This window comes from Dipodomys spectabilis, unplaced genomic scaffold, assembly GCF_019054845.1.
Source record: "Dipodomys spectabilis isolate Male_0828 unplaced genomic scaffold, ASM1905484v1 ptg000091l, whole genome shotgun sequence".
Taxonomy (NCBI): Eukaryota; Metazoa; Chordata; class Mammalia; order Rodentia; family Heteromyidae; genus Dipodomys; species Dipodomys spectabilis.
The window spans coordinates 1,510,490-1,537,634 of record NW_024870768.1 but is presented as its reverse complement, the minus strand read 5'-3'; the positions used below and the strand labels follow the sequence as shown (position 1 = coordinate 1,537,634).

The window sequence follows — 27,145 nt, the reverse complement described above, 5'->3', positions numbered from 1 at the left end:
AGGCTAGCACTCTACCACTTGAGCCACAGCACCACTTGTGGGTTTTTCTGCTTATGTGTTCTGAGGAGTCGAACCCAGGGCCTCATGCATTCAAGGCAAGCACTTTACCACTGAGCCAACTTCCCAGCCCCTCCAACAGATAATTTTATAACATGTACACATCAGACTTGGGGCTTTTGTGACCAAGATGATTTAAATTAAGTTCAGGTCAGACACATGTTTCCCACTTCTGCTCCTCGCTATTTTAGCTCCTTTCTCCTCCCTGCCCATTCATTTACTCCCACAGCAGTAGTGGCTATCCAATATGTTGGTACCTGGCCATCACAGAGTTCAACCAGGGATACTCGTTCTCGACCTGCTTTAATGAGCTTGCTCTGGAACAGCTTGCCATCAAAGTAAATCCAGGGGCAACAATGTTCCCAAGGGACTGGCTGGCCACAGGCATCATTAGCAAATAGAGCTGTGTCAACCCCACTCATGAAGAGGGCAGCAAGCTGGATTCCTCGGGCATCTAGTTTCTCAATCTGAAAGTATGACAGAGGGGAAAATATTATTAAGAATGTGCAAACAAAGAACTATAGATAAAGCATCCCTAATCTGAAATCTTTTCTCCCCCTAGTACTGGAGATTGAATGCAATATACTTGCTAGGCAGGTAGTCAACCAGTTAAGTCCTCTTGCTTTTAGTTATTTTTTTCAGGAAGAGTGTCTTCTTGCCTGGGCTGACCTAGACTGTGATTCTTCTAACTTATGCCTCTTGCATAGCTAGAAGTGATAGGCATGTGTCACCATGACCAGTGAAAATCTGAAATATTTTGGAACATTGTATGCTCCAAAATCTGAAACTGTCTCAACACTGGCATGATATCAAAAGTGAAAAATTCCATACTTGGCCTCATATTGACTCTAAGCCAGGCATGGTGGCTCAAGCCTGTAATCCTAGTTACTTGGGAGACAGAGATGGTTCCAGGCCAGCAGGGACATAATAGTTCATGAGATTCTATCTTAACTAATGGCTGGGTATAGTGGTGTGTGCTTGTCATCACCAGGCATAGCCCAGGCTAAAGGGAGACCTTACCTCAAAAGGAACCTATGCAAAAAAAGGAACCAATTCAAAAAGGGACTAGAGGTGTGGCTCAAGTGGTAGAGCAACTGCCTTGCGAGTGCAAGGATCTGAGTTCAATCCCCAGTATTGCCAGAAGAAAAAAGGGTTAATGATAATTTTATATATAATGGGGAAAAGGAGGAACAAAGTGACTAACATTATAATAATTAAATGATATATCCTGTGATAAAATATGTGCTAAAAATTTTTGGCACATAGAACATATGAAGTTCCTGCCCTAGCTTCCTGAGTGCTGGCATTATGAATGTGTGCTATTACATCTGGATAGATGCAAGTTTTCAAAATATTTTCAACCAGAGGTTAGTTGAATCTGCAGATGCAGAAAATTCAAGTAAAATTACAGAAACAATATCTTAAATATTTAGAAGCACAATCCCTAGTACCACATACATACACATAAAAAGATTGAGAAAACAGCAAGATTTTCACAGTGGCATGTTAGACAGTTTAATAGGAAAAAAGTAAGTAATTGTAGTTCCTCTCCTAGGTGTGATCTGATGTAAGGAGCTACTCCAAGACCCAGTAATACTACATTTAGAACAGAAAGGAACAACTCATTATGTATATTAGACACATGCATTATTTCTTTGGTTGAAATCCCTTAAAAGATTTTACAAGTCCTTGTGAGTGAGTGAGTGAGTGAGTATGAGTGTGAGTGTGTGTGTGTGTGTGTGTGTGTGTGTGTGTGTGTTGTGGGGCATGGAATATAAGGCCTTTTTACTTGTGTGTATTAGCACTAGGACTTGAACTCTGGGCCTGGGTGCTGTTCCTCAGCTCTTCAGCTCAAGGCTAGAGCTCTACCACTTGGGCCAAGCACCACTTCCAGCTTTTTCTGTTTATGTGGTGCTGAGGAATCAAACCCAGGGCCTCATGCATGCAAGGCAAGCTCTCTAACACTGAGCCACCTTCCCAGCCCCAAATCCCATGGATTTTAAGGCCACTTCTGGCCTTTTCTGTTTGTGTGGTACTGAGGAACTGAACCCAGGGCTTCATGCATGCTAGGCAAGCACTCTACCACTAAGCCACATTCCCAGCCCTCACCTTGAATTCTCTTTTTTTTTTTTTTTTGATTCTGGTTGTGGGGCCTGTACTCTGGGCCTGGGCGCTGTCCCTCAGCTCTTCAGCTCAAGGCTAGCGCTCTACCACTTGAGCCACAGCGCCACTTCCGGCTTTTTTCTTTTTGCTTACGTGGTTCTGAGGAATCGAACCCAGGGCCTCAGGCATGCAAGACAAGCGCTCTACCACTGAGCCACCTTCCCAGCCCTCACCTTGAGTTCTTGAAGTTGATCTGGTTCATAAAGTTGGGTAGATACTGCTTGTGCAAGAAAGGTGTCTAGCTCATGGCGATGCAGGATTCGGCCACCAGGCCACTGAACCATGTACCTAGAAAATAAAACCATCATAACTAAGTTACAAAGAAACCTTACAGTTGAGTGCTGGTGGTTCATGCCTGTAATCCTAGCTACTCAGGAGGCTGAGATCTGAGGATTGTGGTTCAAAGCCAGCCCAGCCAGGAAAGCCCTTGAGACTCTTATCTTTAATTAACCATCAGAAAACTGGAAGTGGCACTGTGGCTCAAGTGGTAGAGCACTTGCCTTGAGCTGAATAGCTCAAAGACAGGATCCAGGCCCAGAGTTCAAGCCCTATGACCAACAAAGAAGAAAAAGAAACCTTACATATTTCATGTAACAAACATTTAAGGACCTATCACCACGATAGTGGACAACATGGTGTTGGTGCATGCCTATTATCTCAGCATGTGGGAGGCAGAGGCATGAGAACAGAGGGTTTGAAATCAGCCTGAAGTACAAAGCAAATTCCAAGTCAGCCTGGGACTCGTTAAAACAGCAACAACAAGGACTATGTTTGTAGCTCAGTAGAATAATGATTGCCTAGCACACACAAGGCCTCGGTTCCATACCTAGCAACACACACACACACACACACAAATCTGTCCCTGGCTCAAACCTAAGGCTAGATTTTTGCCACTATCCAAGATCTGATAACTTGTCTGGGTGCCAGAGAAGATAGGCAGGTATATAAATGATAAATGACAGGACAGTGTATTAAATACCAAGAGTAAACAATGTACAGGATTTGGCAAGGTGCAAATGGCTGACACCTGTAATCTTCGCTACTCAAAAGGCTGAGATCTGAGAATCATAGTGTAAAGCTAGCCCTGGCAGGAAAGTTTGTAAGACATTTATTTCCAATTAACCACCAAAAAACCGGAAGTGGAGCTGTGGCTTGTGCAAAAAAGTGTTAGCCTTGTGCAATAAAGCTCAGGGACAGCTCCTAAGCCCTCAGTTCATGCTCCAAGGCCAGAACATACTCAAAAAAAAAGAATGTACAGGATTTATGAGCACAGAAAAATTCAATGAGTACAAAAATTCAGAAAGTCAAAGGAGGAAGTAACAATGCTCGATAGGAAATATACTCATTACCTTACTCATGTGACTGTAACCCCTCTGTACAGTATCTTTACAATAAAAAATATATACAAAAAATAATAAAGAAAAAAATTCAGAAAGAGTCAGATGCCAGTAGCTCACGCCTGTAATCCGAGCTACTCAGGGAAGCTAACATCTGAAGATCATGGTTTGAAGCCAGTCTAGGTAGAAAAGTCCCTGTGAGACTCTAATCTCCAATAAACTACTCAAAAAAAACCTGAAAGTGGTACTGTGGCTCAAGTGGTAGCACAAAGAGGTTCAGGGACAGCACCCAGGTCCTGAGTTCAAGCCCCAGGACTGGCAAAAAAAAAAATCAGAGATAGCATACCATAAAGTTAAGCAGGATCTGAATTTCAAGGTGTCTATATAATTCAGTGAGATCCAGGATAGGAAAAGGCCGTTCTAGATTGGGGAAAGAGTATGCGTAGTATTGCAATAAGTAAGTATATTTGGATAGGAGGGAAGATTAGAAAGTAGCCCAGATCAAGAATGGTTTCCAAATAGTATTATGGAACTTGGACTATTATCCTGGAATTGTGGAAAGACATGTAAGGATTTCAGCAAGACAGTGATATTGATCAGTTTGATACTGACTGGCTCAGAGGGGAGGAGTTAAAAAGGCATAGATATAGGCTGGGAGTGTGGCTCAGTGGTACAGTGCTTGCCTAGCATGCATGAAGCCCTGGGTTTGATTCCTCAGTACCACATAAACAGAAAAAAGCCTGAAGTAGCGCTGTGGCTCAAGTGGTAGAGCACTAGCCTTGAGCCAAAGAAGCTCAGAGACAGAACTCAGGCCCTTAGTTTAAGCCCCATAACAGGAAAGACAAAAAGGCATAGATACTACCTAGGAGGCAATTGAATATGTGGCCAAAATGGGATTGAACTAATACATTGACAAAAGTCACAGACTTGGCCAGGGGATAAAGACAAGAGCCACCCAGGATTTATAAATAGATAGGATTTGGTCATCAACATTTTTTTTTTGTGATGCCGGAGATTGAAAAGCAAAAGTCCAAGATTTTTTTTTTTGTGCTGGTCCTAGTGCTTGAACTCAGGGTCTGGGTGCTATTCCTGATCTAAGTTTTTACTCAAAGTTAGCGCTCTAACACTTGAGACATAGCTTCACTTCCAGCTTTTGTTTTTGGTAGTTAATTGGAGATGAGTCTCACCAGCTTTCCTGCTCCAGCTGTCCTCAAACCGTGATCCTTAAATCTGTCTCCTGAATAGGATAACAGATGTGAGCCACTGTTGCCTGGCTCGTGTGTGTGTGCGCGTGTGTGTGTGCGCGCGTGCTAGCACTGGGTCTTGAACCCTTAGCTTTATCTTTTTTCTTTTTCTTTTTCTTAAGGCTGGCACTCTATCACTTGAGCTATAGCTCCACTTCCAGCTTTTTGTGGTTAATTGAACATGAGTCTCATGAAGTTTCCAGTTTGGGCTAGCTTTGAACTGTGATCCTCAAATCTGAGCCTTCTGATGCTAAGATTACAGGCATGAGACACTGGTGCCTGGCAAAAGTCTTAAGATTCATAGATTTCTAGCTTGGGCAAATGATTAGATAATAGCTTCCAAGATAGGAAATCTACTAATTCAAGAAATAAATACTTACTTATGACTGTTTGAACGGAAGGCCCCTACACTGAATATATCTTACTGTTTTAGACATTAAGAATGCAGAAAGGAATAGAGACCCAGAGAGAGAAAAAATACAAATATATCAGGGCAGTCTGTCATTAGCTCTGGGAAAGCACACAAGATAATGGTCATGTATAATTCCTGGAGCTATCCAAGAATTTAGAAACTTGGCATTGTTTCTGAAACGTGTTCTGCTTCTGGGGATTCTGGCCCAGCTACTACTTCTAGGACAGAGTGTGTTGCTCTAGAAAGAGCCAGGGTTGGGCAACCAGACAGTCTGCTTTGGAATCTAGAAACTTTTATGTTTTTATTTTTTGCCATCCTGGGGTTTGAACTCAGGGCTTGGGCACAGTCTCTGACCTTCTTTTGCTCAAGGCTGGTATTCTATCACTTTAGCCACAGTGCCACTTCCGCTTTTTTCTGTTTATGGGGTACTGAAAAATCGAACCCAGGGCTTCATGCATGTTAGGAAAGTACTCTACCATTAAACCATATTCCCAGCCCTCCAGAAACTTTCTGAGAACTGTTTCATCCCATGGAATGATTTTTTAAAAACCAGCAAAAAAGCCAGGCACTAGTGCCTATGCCTGTAATCCTAGCTACTCAGGAGGCTGAGATCTAAGCATTGCAGTTCAAAACCAGCCCAGGTAAGAAAGTCCATGAGATCTTTTTTTAAAATACATTTTTATTGTAAAAATACTGGTCTATAGAGGGGTTACAGTTACATGAGCAAGGTAATGAGTACATTTCCAATCAAGCATTGTTACCTCCTTTGTTTTTCTCCTACCATCCCTTCCCTCCCACCTCTACAACTATTACCTCCCCCCGCCCCCCCCCCCCCGCCTAAACTGTAAAGTTCATTTTTCAACATAGTGTCTTGTACATCTCATTGTTACAATGGGTCAATCTGTGTTCCTATTTAAGCATTTTGTTTTTTCACTTCCCCTCCCCAAATTAGAGAAGTGTATATGTATATATATATATATATATATATATATATGATGCAGGGCACTGACATAAAATACAGTGAGACCAGGGGTTATACTCTGGGGGAGGAACATACAAAGAAACAAACAAACAAAAAAAAACAATGGTACATTATGAATACATTAGAAACAATAGCAAGAAAGAAAACACCATTTGTGTCCTTATCTTAGGGTTCATTTTGCTTAACATCAGCTTATCTGGTCATATGTACATAGCTTTTGTTTAAAATAAGTTTTTATTGTGAAAATACTTTATGGAGGGGTTACAATTACATGAGCATTTCTTATCAAGCATTGTTGCCTCCTCCTTTGTTTTTCCCCTGTACATAGCTTTTGACCTTTTCTGCTTGTCTTAAACTTATACTAGGTATTGCAAATAAGGGAAACCATGGGACCTATGTTTCTTTGGGCCTGGCTTACTTCACTTAATAGAATTTTTTCCAAGTCTTTCCATTTCCTAACAAATGGGGCAATGTCGTTCTTTCTGATGGAGGAATAGAATTCATATGTATATATCTATATATATCTATATCTATCTATATATATATATATCACATTTCTTGATCCATTCTGGTAACTTTAGTATGGTCTTGTTTGTGATCATTTGGGTAAATGCCCAAAAGTGGGATTGCTGGGTCATAGGGTCATAGGGGATTTCTATGTGGAATCTTTTGAGATAATCAAAACAGCTTGGTACTGGTACAAGAACAGACCTGAGGACCAATGAAATAGAATTGAAAACCCAAAAATGAACCCACAGACCTATAGCCACCTAATCTTCGATAAGGGAGCTAAAAAAATAGAATAGAAGGAAGACAGCCTCTTCAGTAAATGGTGTTGGCAAAATTGGTTAATTAGCTGTAGAAAACTAAAGCTACATCCTTATATATCACCCTGCACAAGAATCAACTCCAAATGGATCAAAGACCTCGGAGTCAAAGCAGACACTCTGAAAACATTACAGGAAGGAATAGGAGAAACTCTTGGTCTCCTTGTCACAGGCCAAATTTTCTTAATAGAGACCCAGAAACACAACATATCAAAGAAAGATTGGACAAATGGGATTGCATGAAATTGCAGAGCTTCTGCATGTCAAAGGACATCGTTAGCAAGATCAATAGAAAGCCCACGGATTGGGAGATCTTCACTAGCCATACAACAGACAAGGGTCTCAAAGCTAAAATATACTTGCAATTCAAAAAATTAAATACTCCAACAACACATCCTCAAAGAAACAACTGCTTGATTAATAAGTGAGCTAAAGACTTAAGAAACTTCTCTGAAGAGGAAAGAAGGATGGCCAATAAACATATGGAGAAATGCTCAACCTCTCTAGCCATAAAAGAAATGCAAATCAAAACAACATTGAGATTCCACCTCACCCCAGTTAGAATGGCTATAATCAAGAACTCTAATAACAACAGATGCTGGAGGGGATGTGGCCAGAAGGGAACCCTACTGCATTGTTGATGGGAGTGTAAACTTGTTCAACCACTTTGGAAAACAGTATGGAGGTTCCTCAGAAGACTCCACATAGAGCTCTCCTATGACCCAGCAATCCCACTTTTGGGCATTTACCCAAATGATCACAAACAAGACCATACTAAAGCTACCAGCACAACTATGCTTATTGCAGCATTATTTACCACAGGTAAGATATGGAACCAATCCAGATGCCCCTCAGTAGATGAATGGATCAAGAAAATGTGATATATATACATACATACACACAATGGAATTCTATGTCTCCATCAGAAAGAATGACATTGCCCCATTTGTTAGGAAATGGAAAGACTTGGAACAAATTATATTAAGTGAAGTAAGCCAGGCCCAAAGAAACATAGGTCCCATGGTTTCCCTTATTTGCAATACCTAGTATAAGTTTAGGACAAGCAGAAAAGGTCAAAAGCTATGTATATATGACCAGATAAGATGACATTAAGCGAAATACTAAAATTTTATCTTGTTTTTTTATTCAATATTATATTATATAAACTTATTATTCACTAAATGCTTTTCAAAAACATGACTTTTAATAACTACATGTTCATTTATAAACATATCGATTTCCTATATCCTTCCATTAGTTGGGCATTGATCCCTACAATTCCAGGAATTTGGCACTTGGAAGGCCGAGGCAAGAGGCTAAATTGAGCTCAGGCATTTGAGACCAGCCTGGCAACATAGCGAGACCCTAGCTCAAAAGAAAATAAAGTTTCTCTCACTCAAAATTCTTTCACTGAGGCTTAGTGGTAGAGTGCTTGTCTAGCATGCATGAAGCCCTGGGTTTGATTCCTCAGAAAGAGATAAAACTGGAAGTGGTGCTATGGATCAAGTGGTAGACTGCTAGCCTTGAGCAGAGAGGCTCAAGGATGTGCTCAGGCCTAAGTTCAAGCCACAGGACCAGCAAAAAAAAAATTCTTTCACTGCTCATTTCTATTTTTCTTTCATTACTAATACTACAAATATATTCATATACTAAATCATGTGTGTATCTCCGATTATTCATCCCCTTAGGACAAATTCCTAGAAGTAGAATTAGAAGTTCAAAGGTTCTATTCCCATTAAAGGTCTTTGATACATATAACTGTTTTTTTCTTTTTTGTCAGTCATGGGGCCTAGGCACTGTCCCTCAGCTCTTCAGCACAAGGCTAGTGCTCTACCACTTGAGCCACAGTGCTACTACCGGCTTTTTGTGCTTATGTGGTGCTGAGGAATCAAACCCAGGGCCTCATGCATGCAAGGCAAGCGCTCAACCACTGAGCCACCTTCCCCACCCCACTGTTTTTCTTTTGTATGTTCTTCCCCCTATGGTTTATCCCCTGTTGTGTCACTACATTTGATTTTGACACCCTGGTATTGTATATACATTTACCTGAATTAGGGAAGGAGGGGGAACAACAGAATGGTGAGACAAAGCACAAGGGGGGAATCAATAAAAAAACAAAACAAAGCAAAAAGTTGTACAGGTAGACCCATTGCAACAATGAGATGTACAAGACACTATGTCAAAAAACGAACTTCACAATTTAGGCAGGATGGGAGGGGAGTGTAGTTGTGGAGGTGGGAGGGAAGGGATGGTAGGGGAAAAACAAAGGAGACAACAATGCTTGATAAGAAATGTATTCATTACCTTGCTCATGTAACTGTAACCCCTCCTCTGTACAGGATCCTCACAGTAAAAAACTTATTTTAAAAAAAACAAACAAAGCTGTTTTGCAGACCAGTTTGCCCAAATTACAACTGATACTCTAGCAGTTTGTCAGTATGGATTGTTAGTCTTTAATGATTTAATTTTTTTTTTGTCTGTCATAGGGCTTGAACTCTGGGCCTGGGCGCTGTCACTCAGCTGTTCAGCTCAAGGTGAGCACTCTACCACTTGAGCCACAATCACACTTCGGTTTTCTGGTGGTTAATTGGAGATCAGTGTCTCACAGACTTTCTTGTCTAGGATGAGTTCAAACTGTAATCCTCAGATCTCCCCCTCCTGAGTAGCTAGGACTATAGGAGTGAGGCATTAGCCCGATGTCACTTTTTTTTTTTTATAATAGTCACAAGCTATTGTCAAGGCTTGCCCAACAGTTGAGAATTTTAGCTAACAAGTGCAGAGAACAGTAAAACAGACATGCAGAAAGAAAAGCTCTGGCCTTTCTAAGACAATTCCCTATGAATAGCACTTTTCTTGTTCTTAGATGATTATGAGACTATAAGTTATAGCTTTATGATCACCTAGCTAGAATGGTTTTATTTCCTGGAAGCAAACAAGTCTGAATTTTGAGATTCTGGTTTCCAAGAATCCTTTATACAGTGCAACTATTAACACACTGTCCTATTTCTAGTCCCCTACTTTGTCATTTTAACATGATGTATTCTCGTATACAAGTGCAGTAGTTTATTATTTTTATTATTATTTTAATTATACAAAATATCTTCCCTGCTTTGAGGGGAGGAGGATTAGCTTTTACTTTTTCATTAACATTCTTACTTCTTAAAATTATCTTTTTATTCTGTATTAATTTTAGCATCTACAGAAATATACCTTAAAAAATTCTAACCAAAGCACTGGTGATTCACTCCTATAATCTTAACTAGCTCAGGAGGCTGAGATCAAAGCCAGTCCAGGCAAGAAAGTCCATGACACTCTTCTCTCTAAATAACCACAAAAAAGCCAGACATGGAGCTGTAACTCAAGTGCTAATAGCTCTGAGTCCAAACCTGAGGACTGGCACACATAAAACAATTTTACCTTGGATGGAGGCATGGATTAACTGCCAGAATGTCTGCAAGAAGTCTCTAAGCTCAAACTCTAGTATTTCCAAAAAAAAAGATTTAGCCCAGCATGGTGGCTCATGCCTATAATTGAAATTATTAAGAAGGCAGGAATTAGGAACAATGTGATTCAAGGCTAGACTGGACAAAAAACTTAGCAAGACCCTCATCTCAACAAATAAGTTGGATATGGTGGTGTGTATCTGTGGTCCCAGTGACACAGGAAGCCATAGCTAGGAGGATCTTAATCCAGTCTTAGCCCTGGGCTAAAATCAAGATCCTACCTGCAAAATAACCTGAAAGCAAATAAGACCATAGATGTGGTTCAAGTTCTTGACTAGTAAGCATAAGGCTCTGAGTTCGAACCCAAGGACTAGCAAAAAGATATATTTTTGTTTTATTTTAATTTTTTCTTTTTGTCTATAGTGGGGCTTGAACTCTGTGCCTCAGATCTTCAGCTCAAGGCTAGCACTCTACCACTTGAGCCACAGTGCCACCTCCAGTTTTCTGGTGGTTAACTGGAGGTAAGAGTCTCATGTACTTTCCTGCCTGGGCTGGTTTTGAACCAAGATCCTCAGATCTCAGCTGCTTGAGTAGCTAGGATTACAGGCATGAGCCACCAGCACACAGCTTAATTTAAATTTTTATATTCAAAGATTTATACACTTACCTAGCTTTTCCTTTCAAGGCTGGTACTCTATCACTTGAGCAACACCTCCACTTTTTGCTTTTTGCTGGAGATAAGAATCTAAGTGTTGGGGCTAGGAAGGTGGCTCATGGTAGAGTGCTTGCCTTGTATGCACAAGGCCCTAGATTCGATTTTTCAGTGCCACATAAGTAGGTAAAGGCAGAAGTGGCACTGTGGCTTAAGTGGTTGAACACTATCCTTGAGCTGAAAAGCTGAGGGTCAGTGCTCAGGTCCAGAGTTCAGGCCCCACAACTGACCAAAAAGAAAAATAGAGGCTAAGTGTCATGGATATTCGTGCCCGGGCTGGCTTCACAATGGGACCCTTAGATCTCAGACTCTGATGATTCTTTTATTAAAATATAATTTACATGGGCTGAGAATGTGGCTTAATGGAAGAGTGCTTTCCTAGTCTGCATGAAGCCCTGCGTTCAATTCCTCAGCACCATATAAACAGAAAAAGCTGGAAGTGGCACTGTGGCTCAAGTGGTAGACTGCTAGCTTTGAGCAAAAGAAACTCAGGACAGTGCTTAGGCCCTGAGTTCTAGACCCAGGACTGGCATATATAAATAAATAAATAAATAAATATATATATATATACATATATATATATATAATTTACATAGCATAGTTGTTAGGTTTTTAAAAAAAGAGGTAGCCGAGTAAGAACAGCACCACACGTGGTATTCAGGTAAGGGGTAGGTTTATTCATCGTTCTGGCTGGCACCAGGCCATGCAGGCCCTCCACGCGGCTGGGAAAGGCCTGGGAAAGAAGCTGGGAAAAAGCTGGGAAAGAGCTGGGAAAGAGGGCGTCTGGGCCTGGGCTAGGCCTTATCTAGGGTATAGACAGAGAAAGGTGTGGCCACATCAAATTCAGATATGGCCTCAGCTGATGCAGATGTGACCTCTTCCAGGTATGCCAGTTGCCTAGGTAACGCAGGTACTGGGTGGAGACTTTGCTGCGAGGAGGGTGGAGTATGCTCACCATCCAGGAGCAGACCTTACAATAGTGATGGCCTTATTATGGTTTTAATTTGCATTTGCCTAATGGCTAATGATATTGAACACATTTTCCTGTGTTTATTTGCTATTATATGTTCTCTTCAGCAAAATGTCTATTCATGTCTTTTGCCTAGTTTTTAATAGGATTTTAGTGTTGACTTTCGAGATTTCTTTTTCTCTCTCTCTCTGTGTGTGTGTGTTGAGATTTCTTTTTCTCTCTCTCTCTGTGTGTGTGTGTGTGTGTGTGTGTGTGTGTGTGTGTGTGTGCGCGCCTGAGCACTGTCCCTCAGCTGTTCAGCTCAAAGCTGGCACTCTACACTTGAGCCACAGGGCCACTTCTGGCTTCTTCTGTTTATGTGGTACTGAGGAATCGAACACAAGGCCTCATGCATGCTAGGCAAGCACTTTACCACTGAGACACCTTCCCAGCCCTTATTTCTTCTTTTTGGAATCATTTATTTTTTTTTCCTTTTTGATGCTGGTTCTTGGGCTTGAACTCAGGGGCTGGGCATTGTCCCTGAGATTTTTTGCTCAAGGCTAGCATTCTACCACTTTGAGCCACTCCAGCTTTCTGGCAGTTAATTGGATAAGAGATAAGAGTCTCACAGTCTTTCCTTTCCTAGCTTTGAACCGTGATCCTCAGATCTCAGCCTCCTGAGTAGCTAGGATTACAGGCGTGAGCCACCGGCACCCGGCTAAATAATCTTTCTTTTTCTTTGCTTTCAAACAGTAGCCTATCACTTATTACTGCTGTCACTGGCACTGATTCTAACATTAGCTGTCTGTCTTTCCTACAATTTCCTGATCTGTTACACACTGAAAAGTTCTATGACTAAATTGTCATAAGTGTGTCTAAAGTAAGAATTTTAAACAGGATTCTCTGCATCCCATTGTGCTTATGCTGGCTGAGAGATAACAGGAGGTGCCCTAAGATGCCTCAAGCAGTGACTTCTCACTATTCCTGGGGGCTGTGAGGGAAATGCCTACATAGAAGAATGACAACAGCTGTTCTACATTTTTCAGTGCTGAACTAGTTCCTCAGGTATTCTGGCTTTTGCAATTGCTATGGGAGATTGGATGACTGGACTGCCCGCAGAAAACAAAAATATTTCTCAACATACCAAAGAAACAAATGTGTCTCCATGAAGCGTATACTCATAGTATTATATTCTTCAATACTTTTACAAAAATATGCAGTTTTTCCAGTACCTTTTACACAAAAGAAAATATTAAGTGAATATATTATTTGTGCAGGTACTGCACAGGGCCTGGGCACTGTCCCTTAGAATTTTTGCTCAAGGCTAGTGCTAAGCCATGAGTCACAGCTCCACTTTTGGCTTTTTTGCTGTTAATTGGAGTTTAAGAGTCTCACAGACTTTCCTTCCTGGGCTGGCTTTGAATTGTAATGCTCAGATCTCAGCCTCTTGAACAGCTAGGATTATAGGTGTGAGTCACCCCACTGTTGAGCAAAGAATTTCATCTCTTGATCAAGAATTGATTGCTTTCAGTATTTCTTCACTAGAAGAAGAATCCTATACCAAAGAGACAAAGATAGAATTAAATAGAGCTGCTATCCTGGGTACCAGTGCCTCATTCTAAGTATTCAGAAGGCTGTGATCTGAGGCTTGCATTTTAAAAGCCTGCCAGGGCAGGAAAGTCTATGAGACTCTTTTTTTTTTGGGGGGGGGGGGTTCCAGTTGTGGGCCTGAACTCTGGGCCTGGGCACTGTCCCTCAGCTCTTCAGCTCAAGGCTAGTGCTCTACCACTTGAGCCACAGCACCACTTCTGGCTTTTTTTTTCTGCTTATGTGGTGCTGAGGAATCGAACCCAGGGCCTCATGCATGCTAGGCAAGCGCTCTACCACTGAACCACCTTCCCAGCCCTCTATGAGACTCTTATCTCCAATTAACTACCAGAAAACTGGAAATGGCACTGTGGCTCAAAGTGGTAGAGCAGAGCGTTGTGCCAAAGAGCTCAGGGACAGCACCCAGGCCCTGAGTTCTAGCCCCATGATAGACCAAAATAAAAAAAAAATAGAGCTGCTGTTTTAAACTGTATGGGTCATCTACTTGTAATTCTATGGCAGACCTTTTTAGCTCAGAAGAATATGGAAACAAATGTGAAGCTTGGAAGTGATAGAGACCATGTACCGACTGCTATACAAAACCCAAGGAACTGGACTTGCCCAGAAGGCTAATGATTGGCCTTTAGTAGTGAGACAAAGAGTTGCACTGAAAAAAATAGAAATTTATATCAGCTACCAAAAAATGAAAGATGAGGTACAAAAATTATAAAAAAAAACAATCAATCCAATTTGAGCTCTGAACATTGGAGATAAAAGTCTCACAGACTTTCCTACCCTAGCTGGCTTTGAACTGTGATCCTAAAATCTCAGCCTTCTGAGAAGCAAGGATTACAGGTGTGAGCCACTGATGCCTGCCTCCTGATAATCTTCTGTACTCAAGGCTATTACCAAAGAAGACTCACAGTGTGTCTAATGGGTCTCCAGTTTCCATATCTAAACTAAGTCTCTTCTGCTTCACATTGTGCCGCAGAATTTTCCCAGACACCACATCCCTGGGCATCTGAACATAGTTCCATCAATGCATTAAATATCACTCCTGCAGGATGTCAGTGGTTCACATCTATAGTCCTAGCTTCTCAACAGGCTAAGATCTGAGTGTTGCTGCTCAGAGCCAGCCAGACAGGAAAGTCTGTCACACTTATCCCTAATTAATTACCAAAAAGCCAGAAATGGAGCTGTGGCTCCAAGTAGTAGAGTACTACTAGCCTTGAGCAAAAAAGCTTAGAGACAAGAGCCCTGGCCCCCTGAGTTCAAGCCCCAGGATCACACATCCTGAAGAAACTAAGCCAAATCAGGTTGGAAGATACTGTACAGAGCAGTGTCTAGCATTAAAATTTACATCACAGGAAGGTTTCTACTGTGGCTTCTGCATGACCTACGCAAGTTCTCATGTAGAAAAAGATGACCCACCTTAGGTATGGCGATTGGAATTTTTATTTTATTTATTTATTTATTTATTTATTTTTTGGGTCCGGTCGTGGGGCCTGAACTCTGGACCTGGGCGCTGTCCCTCAGCTCTTCAGCTCAAGGCTAGCGCTCTACCACTTAAGCCATAGCGACACTTCTGGCTTTTTCTGCTTATGTGGTGCTGAGGAATAGAACCCAGGGCCTCATGGATGCAAGGCAAGCGCTCTACCACTGAGCCACCTTCCCAGCCCCTGGAATTTTTATTAATATGAGCATTGGATTTCATAATCTAAGTTGAAATGTTGTGTTATAAAGTCAATCATCTTGACAGGTGCTAGGGCTCATGCCTGTAATTCTACCTACTCAGGAAGATGAGATTTAAGGATCACAGTTCAAAATCAATCCAGGCAGGAAAATCTCTAAGACTCTTTTATTTGTTGCCATTCCTGGGGCTTGGATTCAAGACCTGGGCACTGTCCCTGAGCTTTTGTTGCTCAAGGCTAGCACTGTATCACTTGAGCCACAGAGCCACTTCTGGACTTTCTGTTTATGTGGTACTGAGGAATCAAACCCAGGGCTTCCTGCATGCCAGGCAAGCACTATACCTCTAAGCCACATCCCCAGCCCTCTCTAAGACTTTTATCTCCAATTAACCACCAAAAATCTGGAAGTGGAGTTATGTATGTGTCAAGTGGTTGAGCACCAGCCTTGAGCAACAAAGCTAAGGGAAAAGGGGAGGGCCTGAGTTAAAGCCCCAGTACCAGTAGAAAATTAATTAATTAATTAATAATAAATGAAAAAACCAAGTCATCTCCAGTAATTTTAAGAGGATGTGTTTGTTTGGACATCTCTGTCTTCCCCCAACAGCTGTAATTCTAAAATTACTGCAAAGGATATAAAAGCTTTGGATTTTTTTTTTTTGTGCTAGTCTTGGGAATTGAACTCAAGGCCTAGACAATGTCCCTGAATTTATTTTGCTCAGGCTAATGCTCTACCACTTGAGCCATAGCTCCACTTTTGTCCTTTTTGGTAGTTAATTAGAGATCAAAGTCTCATTGCCTCTCCTGCTTGGGCTAGCTTTAAATTGCAATTCTCAGATCACAGCTCCTGAGTAGCTAGGCTTATAGGCATGAGCCACCAGTGCCCTGTTAGATATGTATTTTTAGTAACAGAAGCATTTGGTTCTGTGAATAAAAGAAGGCATAGATATTTTGATAGAAATAAAAGCACAAGAATGAGTTTTCTCTTCTAAGTATTTCAAATACCACTTTTAGTAAGCTGATTATTGTAAATGTTTAATTTTTGACCAAATAGAGGTGACATTGGAAATTTAGCCTTTAATTGAGAATACATAGTGTTGATATTTTTTTTGCCAGTCCTGGGGGTTGAAATCAGAGCCTGGGCACTGTCTCTGAGCTTATTTTGCTCAAGGCTAATACTGTACCACTTGCTGCACAGCACCACTTCTGGCTTCTTCTGTTTATGTAGTACTGAGGAATTGAACTAAGGCATCCTGCATGCTAGGCAAGCACTCTACCACTGACCCACCTTCCCAGCCCCACCTTCCCAGTTGATTTTTTTTTGGGGGTCCAGTCGTGGGGCCTGAACTCTGGGCCTGGGCATTGTTCCTCAGCTCTTCAGCTCAAGGCTAGCGTTCTACCACTTGAGCCACAGCACCACTTCCGGCTTTTTTCTTTTTGCTTATGTGGTGCTAAGGAATTGAACCCAGGGCCTCATGCATGCAAGGCAAGCGCTCTACCACTGAGCCACCTTCCCAGCTCCCCAGTTGATTTTTTTTTTTTGGGTCCGGTCATGGGGCCTGAACTCTGGGCCTGGGTGCTGTCCCTCAGCTCTTCAGCTCAAGGCTAGCGCTCTACCACTTGAGCCATAGCACCACTTCTGGCTTTTTTCTTTTTGCTTATGTGGTGCTGAGGAGTCGAACCCAGGGCCTCAGGCATGCAAGGCAAGCGCTCTACCACTGAGCCACCTTCCTAGCCCCTCCCCAGTTGATTTTTAACAAAGGAAGTTTTATATTTATTATATTTCATGTGATTTTGGAATTAACTCCTTTTACATGTTTTAAATAAAGTAAAATTCATGTAAAAAATAAACAGGCTGAACAGGAGACTAAGGAATTCTCCTCAGTAAGTATATAGTCCCTATTACACTATTAGAACATAGTCTTTATGATAATTACTTTTACTGTTCTTAGGCAATTTTCATGTTCCTGGATATATTCTATATGGCTGAGAGAACGAAATAAATGGAAAAAATGAACTATTATTATGAGGTTTAGGAAGAAGAAAAACAAAATATACAATTATAGAGTTAATCTAGGACAATGTGGGGCCATGGCTCAGACATGTTAGGCAGTAGAAGGAATAAAACTATTATTCCTATTGCAAAAATCTTCATGAGATATGCCTTACATAATATCTAAGAAACTTATAAATTCTCATTCGTGATACTGTGAGGGCTCAAATGGGCAATGGAACAAAATAGAATCCAGGAATGGATTCTAATATATATGTAGGAACTTGGTATGTGAGAAGGTGGTACTAAGAATCAGTGAAGAAAAGAAGAGAACATTTAATAAATGGGACTTAGGAACTTCTTAGTTATGAAGGAAAATAAAGTAAGAATCTCCCTCATCATTCACAAAATAAATACCCACTACATTAAAGATCTGACATGGAAGATATTATAAAATTATAAGGAAATTGAGGAGGGTGGACAAGATGGCAGATTAGAAGTATCCTCTATTTTGACTCCGTGAATGAGAAGAGTCAGGTAACAAAGGGTATACTACGTTCTAAAAAGCAAGAGAGGAAGAACATTGGGAATCATGAAAAGGGATTGCAGGACAGCTGAAAATTATGGGAAGATACAAAAAATAAAAGAAAAAATCAAAACAGAACCAAGCTCTACCTTACTTCCCTAGTGTGCAGGTGGTGGGTGGGTGGGGGCACCAAAGATGGAAAAAGGTATTATTACATTTCAGGAACTCTCAGTTATGCTACAGATATACAATCTGACTAATCCAATAATATTAGGATGGTTTTATTTGTAGGATCTTAGTCAGAAAGCTATTTCTGACAAAATGAAATTACTTTGGTAGGAGGTTATTTAAAAACTGACACACAGGGCTGGAAATGTGGCTTAGTGGTAGAGTGCTTGCCTTGCATGCATGAAGTCCTGGGTTCAATTCCTCAGTACCACATAAACAGAAAAAGCTGGAAGTGGTGCTGTGGCTCAAGTGGTAGAGTGCTAGCCTTGAGCAAAAGAGATAGTGCTCAGGCCCAGGACTAGCAAAAAAACAAAAACAAAAACAAAAACAAAAAAAAACACAAAAAACCTGACACATATATCGGGTATAATCCACATAAATCAACTGTAATCCTAGCTACTTAGTAGGCTGAGATATGAGGATCCAAGTTCAAGGCCAGCCAGGGCAGAAAAGTCCTGAGACTATTATCTCCAATTAACTACCAAAAGCTGGAAATGGCACTGTAACTCAAAGTAGTAGAACACTAGAATTGAACAAAAAGCTTAGGGACAGCACCTATGCTGAGTTTAAGCCCAGGACTGGAAAAATAACATCAACATCAACAACAAAACACAAAACTGACACATGATTGGGGTACTTGTTGGCCCACTCCTGTAATCCTTAAGATATTCAGGAAGCTGAGATCTGAGGATCCAGGTTTGAAGCTAGCCTAGGCAAGAAATTCTGTGAGACTCTTATCACCAAACCACCAAAAAAGCCAAAAGTGGTAAATGCAGTTGTGGCTCAAATGGTAGAGCACTACCCTTGAGCAAAAATGCTCAGGGACAGCACTCTGGCCCTGAGTTTAAGCCTGAAAGCTGACATAGGAAAAACAAAAACAAAAAACGTCCAGTGCTGGTGGCTCATACCTGTAATCCTAGCTACTCAGGAGGCTGAGAAGGCTGAGATCTGAAGATTGCAGTTCAAAGCCAGCCCAGGCAGGAAAGTTCGTGAGACTCTTATCTCCAATAAACCACCAGAAAACTGGAAGTGGCACTGTGGCTCAAGTGGTAGAATGCTAGTCTTGAGCTGAAGAGCTGAGGGACCAGGGCCCAGGCTCAGAGTTCAAGCCTCATCACCAACAAAACAAACAAACAAACCCTAAAACATGCCAACCTGTACAGTAAATCTTATAACCTGGAGATTTGCATACTATATGTAAGGCTATGCATTCCAATCCCAGCACCAAAAAGAAAAACACTATAATCTGTGCATAGATATACATACATCTAAAAAAATATATGGAGGATGGCTTGGGAGGACATACATCAAAGAGAACTAATCAGCAGTGAGGACTGAAGGTGACAAAAACTAAACTAAAGCCAAAGAAGTGAGGGTTTAGGCGTGGACTAATGATGACAGGATTATTCATTGAGGAGATTATTCATAGAAAAATAATTTCCAAACCAGGTGTTGGTGGCTCATCCCTATAACCTAGCTACTAGGCTGAAATCTAAGGATCATGGTTCAAAGCCAGCCCAGAAAGGAAAGACCATAACATAAGTCACTGAGCACCAGGTAACCACCAAAAAGCAGAAGTAGTACTGTGGCTTAAAGTGGTAGAGCATTAGCCAAGAACAAAAGAACTCAGGAACAGCACCCAAGCCCCAAGTTCAAGCACCACTGCAGCCAAAAATATAATCCCAATGTTTCTGAGGTAGAGAGCAAAGCATAAAGTAAAAGTCACTTGTACATCACCTTTAGAAGAACAATAATAAATCTGTAAGAGTCATGGCTTACCGGAGTACACAGCACATGAGCAGCAGATGGGTGGGGACATTCGCTGGATTAAGCATACTGGGGGTATCTGACTTCATACAGGCCAGGAAAGCCCGCATCCTACGGTTCTTGTCCTCAACTGCTTTGCCTAGCCAGAGCTTCTTGAGGTTTGGGCAAGTCCATTCTCGAAATGTCAGTGCAGATACCAGCTCAGGGGTTTGAGGTGACTTCCCTTTATAAGCAGACCATTCCTTAAGAATCACCGAAGGAACTGAAAAACAGAAATTGAGGAAAATTAGGCTGTAGAGATTTTGAAAATTTCTGAAGCTGTCTACACGAGACAGGATCTACTAACTTCAACATCTTTAAAATAAATTTATGTTAAAGATGTTTATGTTTACTTACATCTTTTTGGGGGCCAGTCCTGGGGCTTGTACTCAGGGCCTGAACATTGTCCCTGAGCTTTTTTGCTCAAGGCTAGTGCTCTACCACTTGAGCCACAGCACCACTTCCAGCTGTTTCTGTTTATGTGGTTTGGAGGAATTGAGCCCAGGGCTTCATGCATGCTAGGCAAGCATTCTAGACTAAGACACGTTCCAAGCCCTACTTATATCTTTTAGATTAAGTCACAATGATATTTTTTTCAGTTGTGGAGCTTGAACTCAGAGACTGGGCACTGTCCCTGAGCTCTTTTGCTCAAGGCTAGCACTTTGAGCCATAGTGCCACTTCAGTTTTCTGGTGGTTAAATGGAGGTAAGAGTCTTAAAGATTTTCCTACCTAGGGCTGGCTTTCAACTGTGATCCTCAGACATCAGCCTCCTAAGCAGCTAGGATTACAGCTGGTAAGCTACCAGCATCCAGCTTCACAATAATTTTTATTGTTAGCAGTAATCACAGAGGAGGAATATGCATTAGGTAATTAATACATGATAGGCACTTTAGGTATAGAATCTGATATTTTATAAAAGCCCATAGAAAGAATGATTATGACTATATTATCATAAGCCATCCTCATTTTGCAGAGGAAGAAATTAAGGTCAAATGTCACGTATCTCTTAACTCATTCCTAAAGTAACTGTAACAGGCTATACAAGAAAAAAGGTATGAGGAAAAATTATGTGATTATCTGCATTAGTAACAGATTATGGGACATCTCAAAAGAATAAAGAATGTCAAACTAGGGCTGGGAATGTGGCTTAGTGGTAGAGTACTTGCCTCAAGCATACATGAAACCCTGGGTTTAATCCCTCAGTTCCACATAAACAGAAAAAGCCAGAAGTGGTTCTATGGCTCAAGTGGTATAGTGTTAGCTTTGAGCAAAAGCAGCTCAGGGACAGTGCTCAGGTCCTGAGTTCAAGCCCCAGGACTGGTAAAAAAAAAACACAATAATTATAATAAAACATTAAAGATTGGAAACTAATATTGGGGAAATATGTGTTTGTGTAGTTTTATGTTGTGTAAGTTGATGTAATCATCACTGTAATCAAGTACAGAACTAGCTGGGCATCAGGGGGCTAAGACCTGTAATACCAGTTGCACAGGAGGCTGGACCTGGAGTGTTGCAGTTAGAATCAAGTCTGGTTACAATAGACCAGGAGACACCAATTCCATTTAACCATAAAAAAGCTGGGCTGCATTGTCCAAAAGAAATGTGCTTTCAGCTGGGAATGTGGCTTAGTGGTAGAGTGCTTTCCTAGCATGCATGAAGCCCTGGGTTCAATACCTCAGCAACACATAAACAGAAAAGGCTGAAAGTGGTGCTGTGGCTCAAGTGGTAGAGTGCTAGCCTTGAGTAAAAGAAGCTCAGGGACAGTGCCCAGTCCCTGAGTTCAAGCCCTGGGACTGGCAAAAAAAGAAATGTACACTTTACCTGTCTTGTATAACTGTAACTCTTCTGTATATCACCTTTATAATAACACTAAGAATTTTTTGTTTGTTTTTATTTTTATTTTGGCCAGTCAAAGGGCCTGAACTCTGAGCCTGGGCACTGTCCTTCACCTCTTCAGCTCAAGGCTAGTGTTCTGCCACTCGAGCCATAGCACTGCTTCTGGCTTTTTCTGCTTATGTGGCACTGAAGAATTGAACCCAGGGCCTCAGGCATGCAAGGCAAGCATTCTACCACTGAATCACCTTCCCAGCCAACACTAACAATTTTTTAAAAAGCTAAGCTGGAGGCATGACTCATGTGGTAGAACACTAGCAATGAGAAGCAAGCTGTGTGAGCACACAAGGACCTGTGTTCAAGCCCAAGTACTAGTTTAAAAAAAAAGAAAAGCAAGCTGGGTCAGGCACTGTTGGTTTATGCCTGCAGTCCTAGCTACTCAAGGCTGAGATCTAAGGAATGAAGTTTGAAGCCAGCCTGGGCAGACAAATCTGAAATATTCTTATCTCCAATTAATAAAAAGTAAAGGTATGGCTCAAGTGGTAAAATGCTAGACTTGAGTGGAAAAGTGAAGCAAAGCCCTAAGTTCAAGCCCCAGTACTGTGCACACGTGTGTGCATGCACATGACTCACACACATACACGCACACACTCACACAGAACTATTCTATAACCACAAAACGTTCCACTCTGCACACCTAACACCTTCTAGCACTCATGGAAGATACTATTTTATTCTCTATCACTACAATTTTTCAATTTGAGAATGTTATAAAAATAAAATCCTGGGCTGGGAAGGTGGCTCAGTGGTAGAGCGCTTGGCTTGTAATGCATGAGGCCCCGGGTTCGATTCCTCAGCACCACATAAGAAAAAAGCTGGAAGTGGCGCTGTGGCTCAAGTGGTAGAGCGCTAGCCTTGAGTTGAAGAGCTGAGGGACAGCGCCCAGGCCCAGAGTTCAGGCCCCACAACCGGACCCAAAAAAAAAAATAAATAAATAAAATAAAATAAAATCCTTTCAGATTGTCATTTTCACTCAATATTAATACCTTAATCAATCCACATTGAAAATCAGTGGTTCATTCCTTTTTGGCTGAGTAGTATTTTGTGGCATGTATATACCTGTCTAACCATTGATTATTTTGGGGCTAAGGCTCAGCTATAAAATGAAGTTTTAAAAAAAAGGAGGATGACTGGGTCATAGGGGAGCTCTATGTGGAGTCTTTTGAGGAACCTCCATACTACTTTCCAAAGTGGTTAAACAAGTTTACACTCCCACCAAGAATGAAGTAAGGTTCCCTTCTGTCCACATCCCCTCCAGCATCTGTTGTTATTAGAGTTCTTGATTTTTGCCATTCTAACTGGGGTGAGGTGGTATCTTAATGTTTTGATTTGCATTTCTTTTATGGCTAGGGAGGTTGAGCATTTCTTCATGTGTCTATTGGCCATCCTTCTTTCTTCTTCAGAGAAGTTTCTCTTCCACATAGAGCTCCCCTATGACCCAGCAATCCCACTTTTGGGCATTTACCCAAATGTTTACAAACAAGACCACACTAAAGCTACCAGCACAACTATGTTTATTGCAGCATTATTTACTATAGCTAAGATATGGAACCAACCCAGATTCCCCTCAGTAGATGAATGGATCAAGAAAATATGGTATATATACACAATGGAATTCTATGCCTCCATCAGAAAGAATGACATTGCCCCATTTGTTAGGAAATGGAAAGACTTGGAACAAATTATATTAAGTGAAGTAAGCCAAGCCCAAAGAAACATAGGTCCCATGGTTTCCCTCATTTGCAATAGTTAGTATATGTATGACTCAAGCAGAAAAGGTCAGATAAGGTGATGTTAGGAAAATGAACCTTAAGATATGTATTTAAATGTTTTTTTTCTTTCATGCATTTGTTTCTAATGCATTTATATGATTATTTCTTTGTTGCTTTGTATGTCCCTCCCCCACAGTATAACCCCTGCTTTCACTGTATTTGATGTCGGTATAATTTGTGGAGGGGAAGGGGAAAAACAAGTCGTTTAAATAAGGATACAGGTGGACCCGTTGCAACAATGAGAAGTACAAGTTGTCATGTCGAGAACCAACTTTACAACTTTGGTGGGGGGGTGGGGGGAGGATTGGGTGGGTAGGGGGAGGCTTGGAAGGGATGGGAAGGGGAAACAAAGGAGGAGGCTACAATGCTTGATAAGAAATGTACTCATTATCTTGCCCATGTAATTGTAACCCCTCTGTATAGTTTTTTCACAATTAAAAAAAAAAAATCAAAAAAAAAAAAAGGATGAAAGGAAAAAGGGAGAAGGAAGATGGGAGAAGGAAGAGAAGGAGGAAAAGGGAAGAAGCAAGAAGAAAAAAAGGATAAGAATAAGAAAAAAGTAGAAGAAAAAAGAGGAGCCGGTGTTGGTGGCTCATGCCTGTAATCCTAGCTATTCAGGAGGCTGAGATCTGAGGATCATGGTTCAAAGCCAGCCCAGACAAAAAAGGCCGTGAGACTCTTGTCTCCAATAAACCACCAGAAAACTGGAAGTGGCACTATAGCTCAAGTGGTAGAATGCTTGCCTTGAGCTGGAGAGCTGAGGGACAGCATCCAGGCCCAGAGTTCAAGCCCCACAACCAACAAAAAAAAAAAAAAAAAAAAGAAGAGGAAGAAGAAAGAAGAGGAAGGAGGAGGAGGAGGACAACAATGAAGAAGAAAGAAGGAGGACAGGGAAGAAGGAAGAAGATAGGCACTCAGGAGGATGAGACAAGAGGGTTGTTTGTATCTAGCTTGAGCAGAAAATTCAAGAGACTCTTGCTTCCAATTAACCACAAAAACTTGAAAGTAGCTGGGCACCAGTGGCTCATGACTATAATCCTAGCTACTAAGGGAGCTAAGGTCTGATGAGCACAGCTTGAAGCCAGCATGGGCAATAAAGTCCATGAGACTCTTATTTCCAATAAACTATCAAAAACCAGAAGTGGAACTATGGGTCAAATGGTAGACCACTAGCCTTGAGCAAAAGAAGCTCAGGAATAACACCTAGGCACTAAGTGCAAGCCCAGGACCCACAGAATAAAAAGTTGGAAGTGGAGGTGTGACTCAAAGGCTAGAACACCAGCAAAGAAAGGTAAGCTGGAGCGCAAGTCCAGAGTTCAAGTCCCACTGCTGGCACCCAAAAAGAAAATAAAAGGGAAAAGAAAGAAGGCTGCTCTGTGACCACGTTAATTGAAAACAAGTCAAAAAAAAAAAAAAGAAAGAAAGAAAACAAGTCTTTATTTCTCTGGGATAAATACCCAAGAATATAAATGCTAGAATATATGGTGTATCCATTTTCAGTTTTGAATGGAACTGAAAATTATCGTCCTAAATTAGTAGTACCATTTTATATCCCTAACAACATGCAGTTTCTCTGCATCCTCAGGCCCTGAGTTCAAGCCTCAATACCAGCACCAAAAAACAAACAAAACAAAAATAGTATAATAGCTTTTAATTCAGTGAAACACAAATTTCTAATTCAGTGAAATACACATTTAGAAACTCAAGACAACTTTATTGTACTTATCAATTTGATATTTTTTGTTCTTTCTAGAATTTTTTCTTCCTTCTTGATTTTGAAAGATTTCGTCATGTATCATTCTTCTACAAAATGAACTACCTTTAGTGATTTTTTTTTGGGGGGGGGGGGTAGGTCTACTTGTGAAAATTGTCCTTGTTTTCCTTCTCAAAATATGATTTCTTCTTCATAAGAGGACACTTTTGCTGGAAAACAATTTCTGAATTGACAATTCTTTGCTTTCAATGTTGTGCTGCTTCTTTCTGAACTCAAAGACTTCTAAGTGAGGGATCACTTGTATTATTTTCCCTTTATAAATAATAATTTCTATCTGCCTCCTTTCAATACATTTTCTTTGTTTTGATTTTTGGGAAGTTACACCATGATTTTTCTTGACAGAGATAAATCCATTTGTCCTTGGATTTATACTATTCGTAATTTACTTGAATCTGTAGGATTATGTTTACTGTCAAATTGGAGAATATTCCAGCCATTATTGCATTACATATTTTAGTAATGTCACCCTCTTTCTCATCTTCTGATGATATATATACTAGATCATTTTATAGTTGTACAGGCCCTTGTTCTTTTTTTTTTTTTATTTTCATGATTATTCAGTCTTTAAGTTCATTGCCACTCTGCCATTTAACACATCTATTTTACTTTTTCCAGTTCTGTGGCTTGAACTCAGGGCCTGGGCACTGTCCCTGAGCTTCTTTTGCTCAAGGCTAGTACTCTACCATTTGAGCCACAGTATCACTTTTGGCTTTTTCTGTTTATGTGGTACTGAGGAATCAAGCCCGGGGCTTCGTGTATGCTAGGCAAGCACTCTACCACTAGGCTACATTCCCAGCCCCTAACCCATCTATTAAGAATTTGGTTTTGTTATTATATATTTTAGTTCATTTACCTTTGTCTTTGCATGTGTGCATGCATGTGTATGTGTGTGTGTGTGTGTGTGTGTGTGTGAGAGAGAGAGAGAGAGAGAGAGAGAGAGAGAGATAGAGAGAGAGAGAGAGAGAGAGAGAGAGAGAGAGAGAGAGATAGAGAGAGAGAGAGAGAGAGGGAGCACAAGAGTGAGCTTGAACTCAGGGCCCTGGGCACTTTCCCTTAGTTTCTTCCCTCAAGCTTGAAACTCTACCACTTGAGCCATAGCTATACTTCTGACTTTATCCTGGTTAATTGGAGGTAAGAATCTCAGACTTTACTGCTTGAGCTGGTTTTGAACCATGATCCTTAGATCTCAGCCTCCTGAGTAGCTAGGATTACAGGCCTGAGCCACCAGTGCCTAGCATCATTTGTTTGTCTTTAAATCTATTTCTCAGCTTAGATTTTGTATTGTCAATTTTTTCAAGTATATTTACAACTGTTTATTAAAACATTTAATCGTGTTTGCTTTGAAATCCATCTCAGGTCATTTAAACTTCTATCATCTTGGTGTTGAATTGAATTTCAAACCTTCCTAGTTTTTTAATATGACAATCAATTTTCAGTTGAGGCTAACAATTGTGATTATTATTTAAAAACACTCTGGATCTCATTTAGATCTTGTGTTTGGGCAGATCTATTCTGAGTCTTCAAGTGTGTAAAGGTGGATACTATCTCATGGTAGAAGTGCATGTCTTGATCCTTCATGTGATCTTGTGTGACACTCTGAGCAGTAGCTGAGTAAGCACCTCATCATAGCGCAGGTAGGGTAGAAGTATAGGCTTTTCATAAGGCCTCTGTTGGTGGGGGTGAGGGGAAGCCACCTCTTATTCTGTGGTGTTTCGCTGGAGTACAACAGTTACTACCTACAATTTTCTATG

The 27,145-nt window shown here is 41.0% G+C and overlaps 1 protein-coding gene across 1 annotated transcript in view; it reads right to left on the bottom strand.

The window, feature by feature from the left end:
- Fam120c (family with sequence similarity 120C) overlaps positions 1-27,145 on the bottom strand; it is a 121,911-nt gene that overhangs the window by 20,665 nt on the left and 74,101 nt on the right. Inside the window, exons 10-12 of the mRNA XM_042684853.1 lie at positions 19,928-20,177; positions 2,394-2,508; positions 315-524 (exon numbers count right to left, since the gene is read on the bottom strand). Coding sequence (XP_042540787.1) covers positions 315-524; positions 2,394-2,508; positions 19,928-20,177 — 575 coding nt within the window. The remainder of the gene's footprint in view (positions 1-314; positions 525-2,393; positions 2,509-19,927; positions 20,178-27,145) is intronic.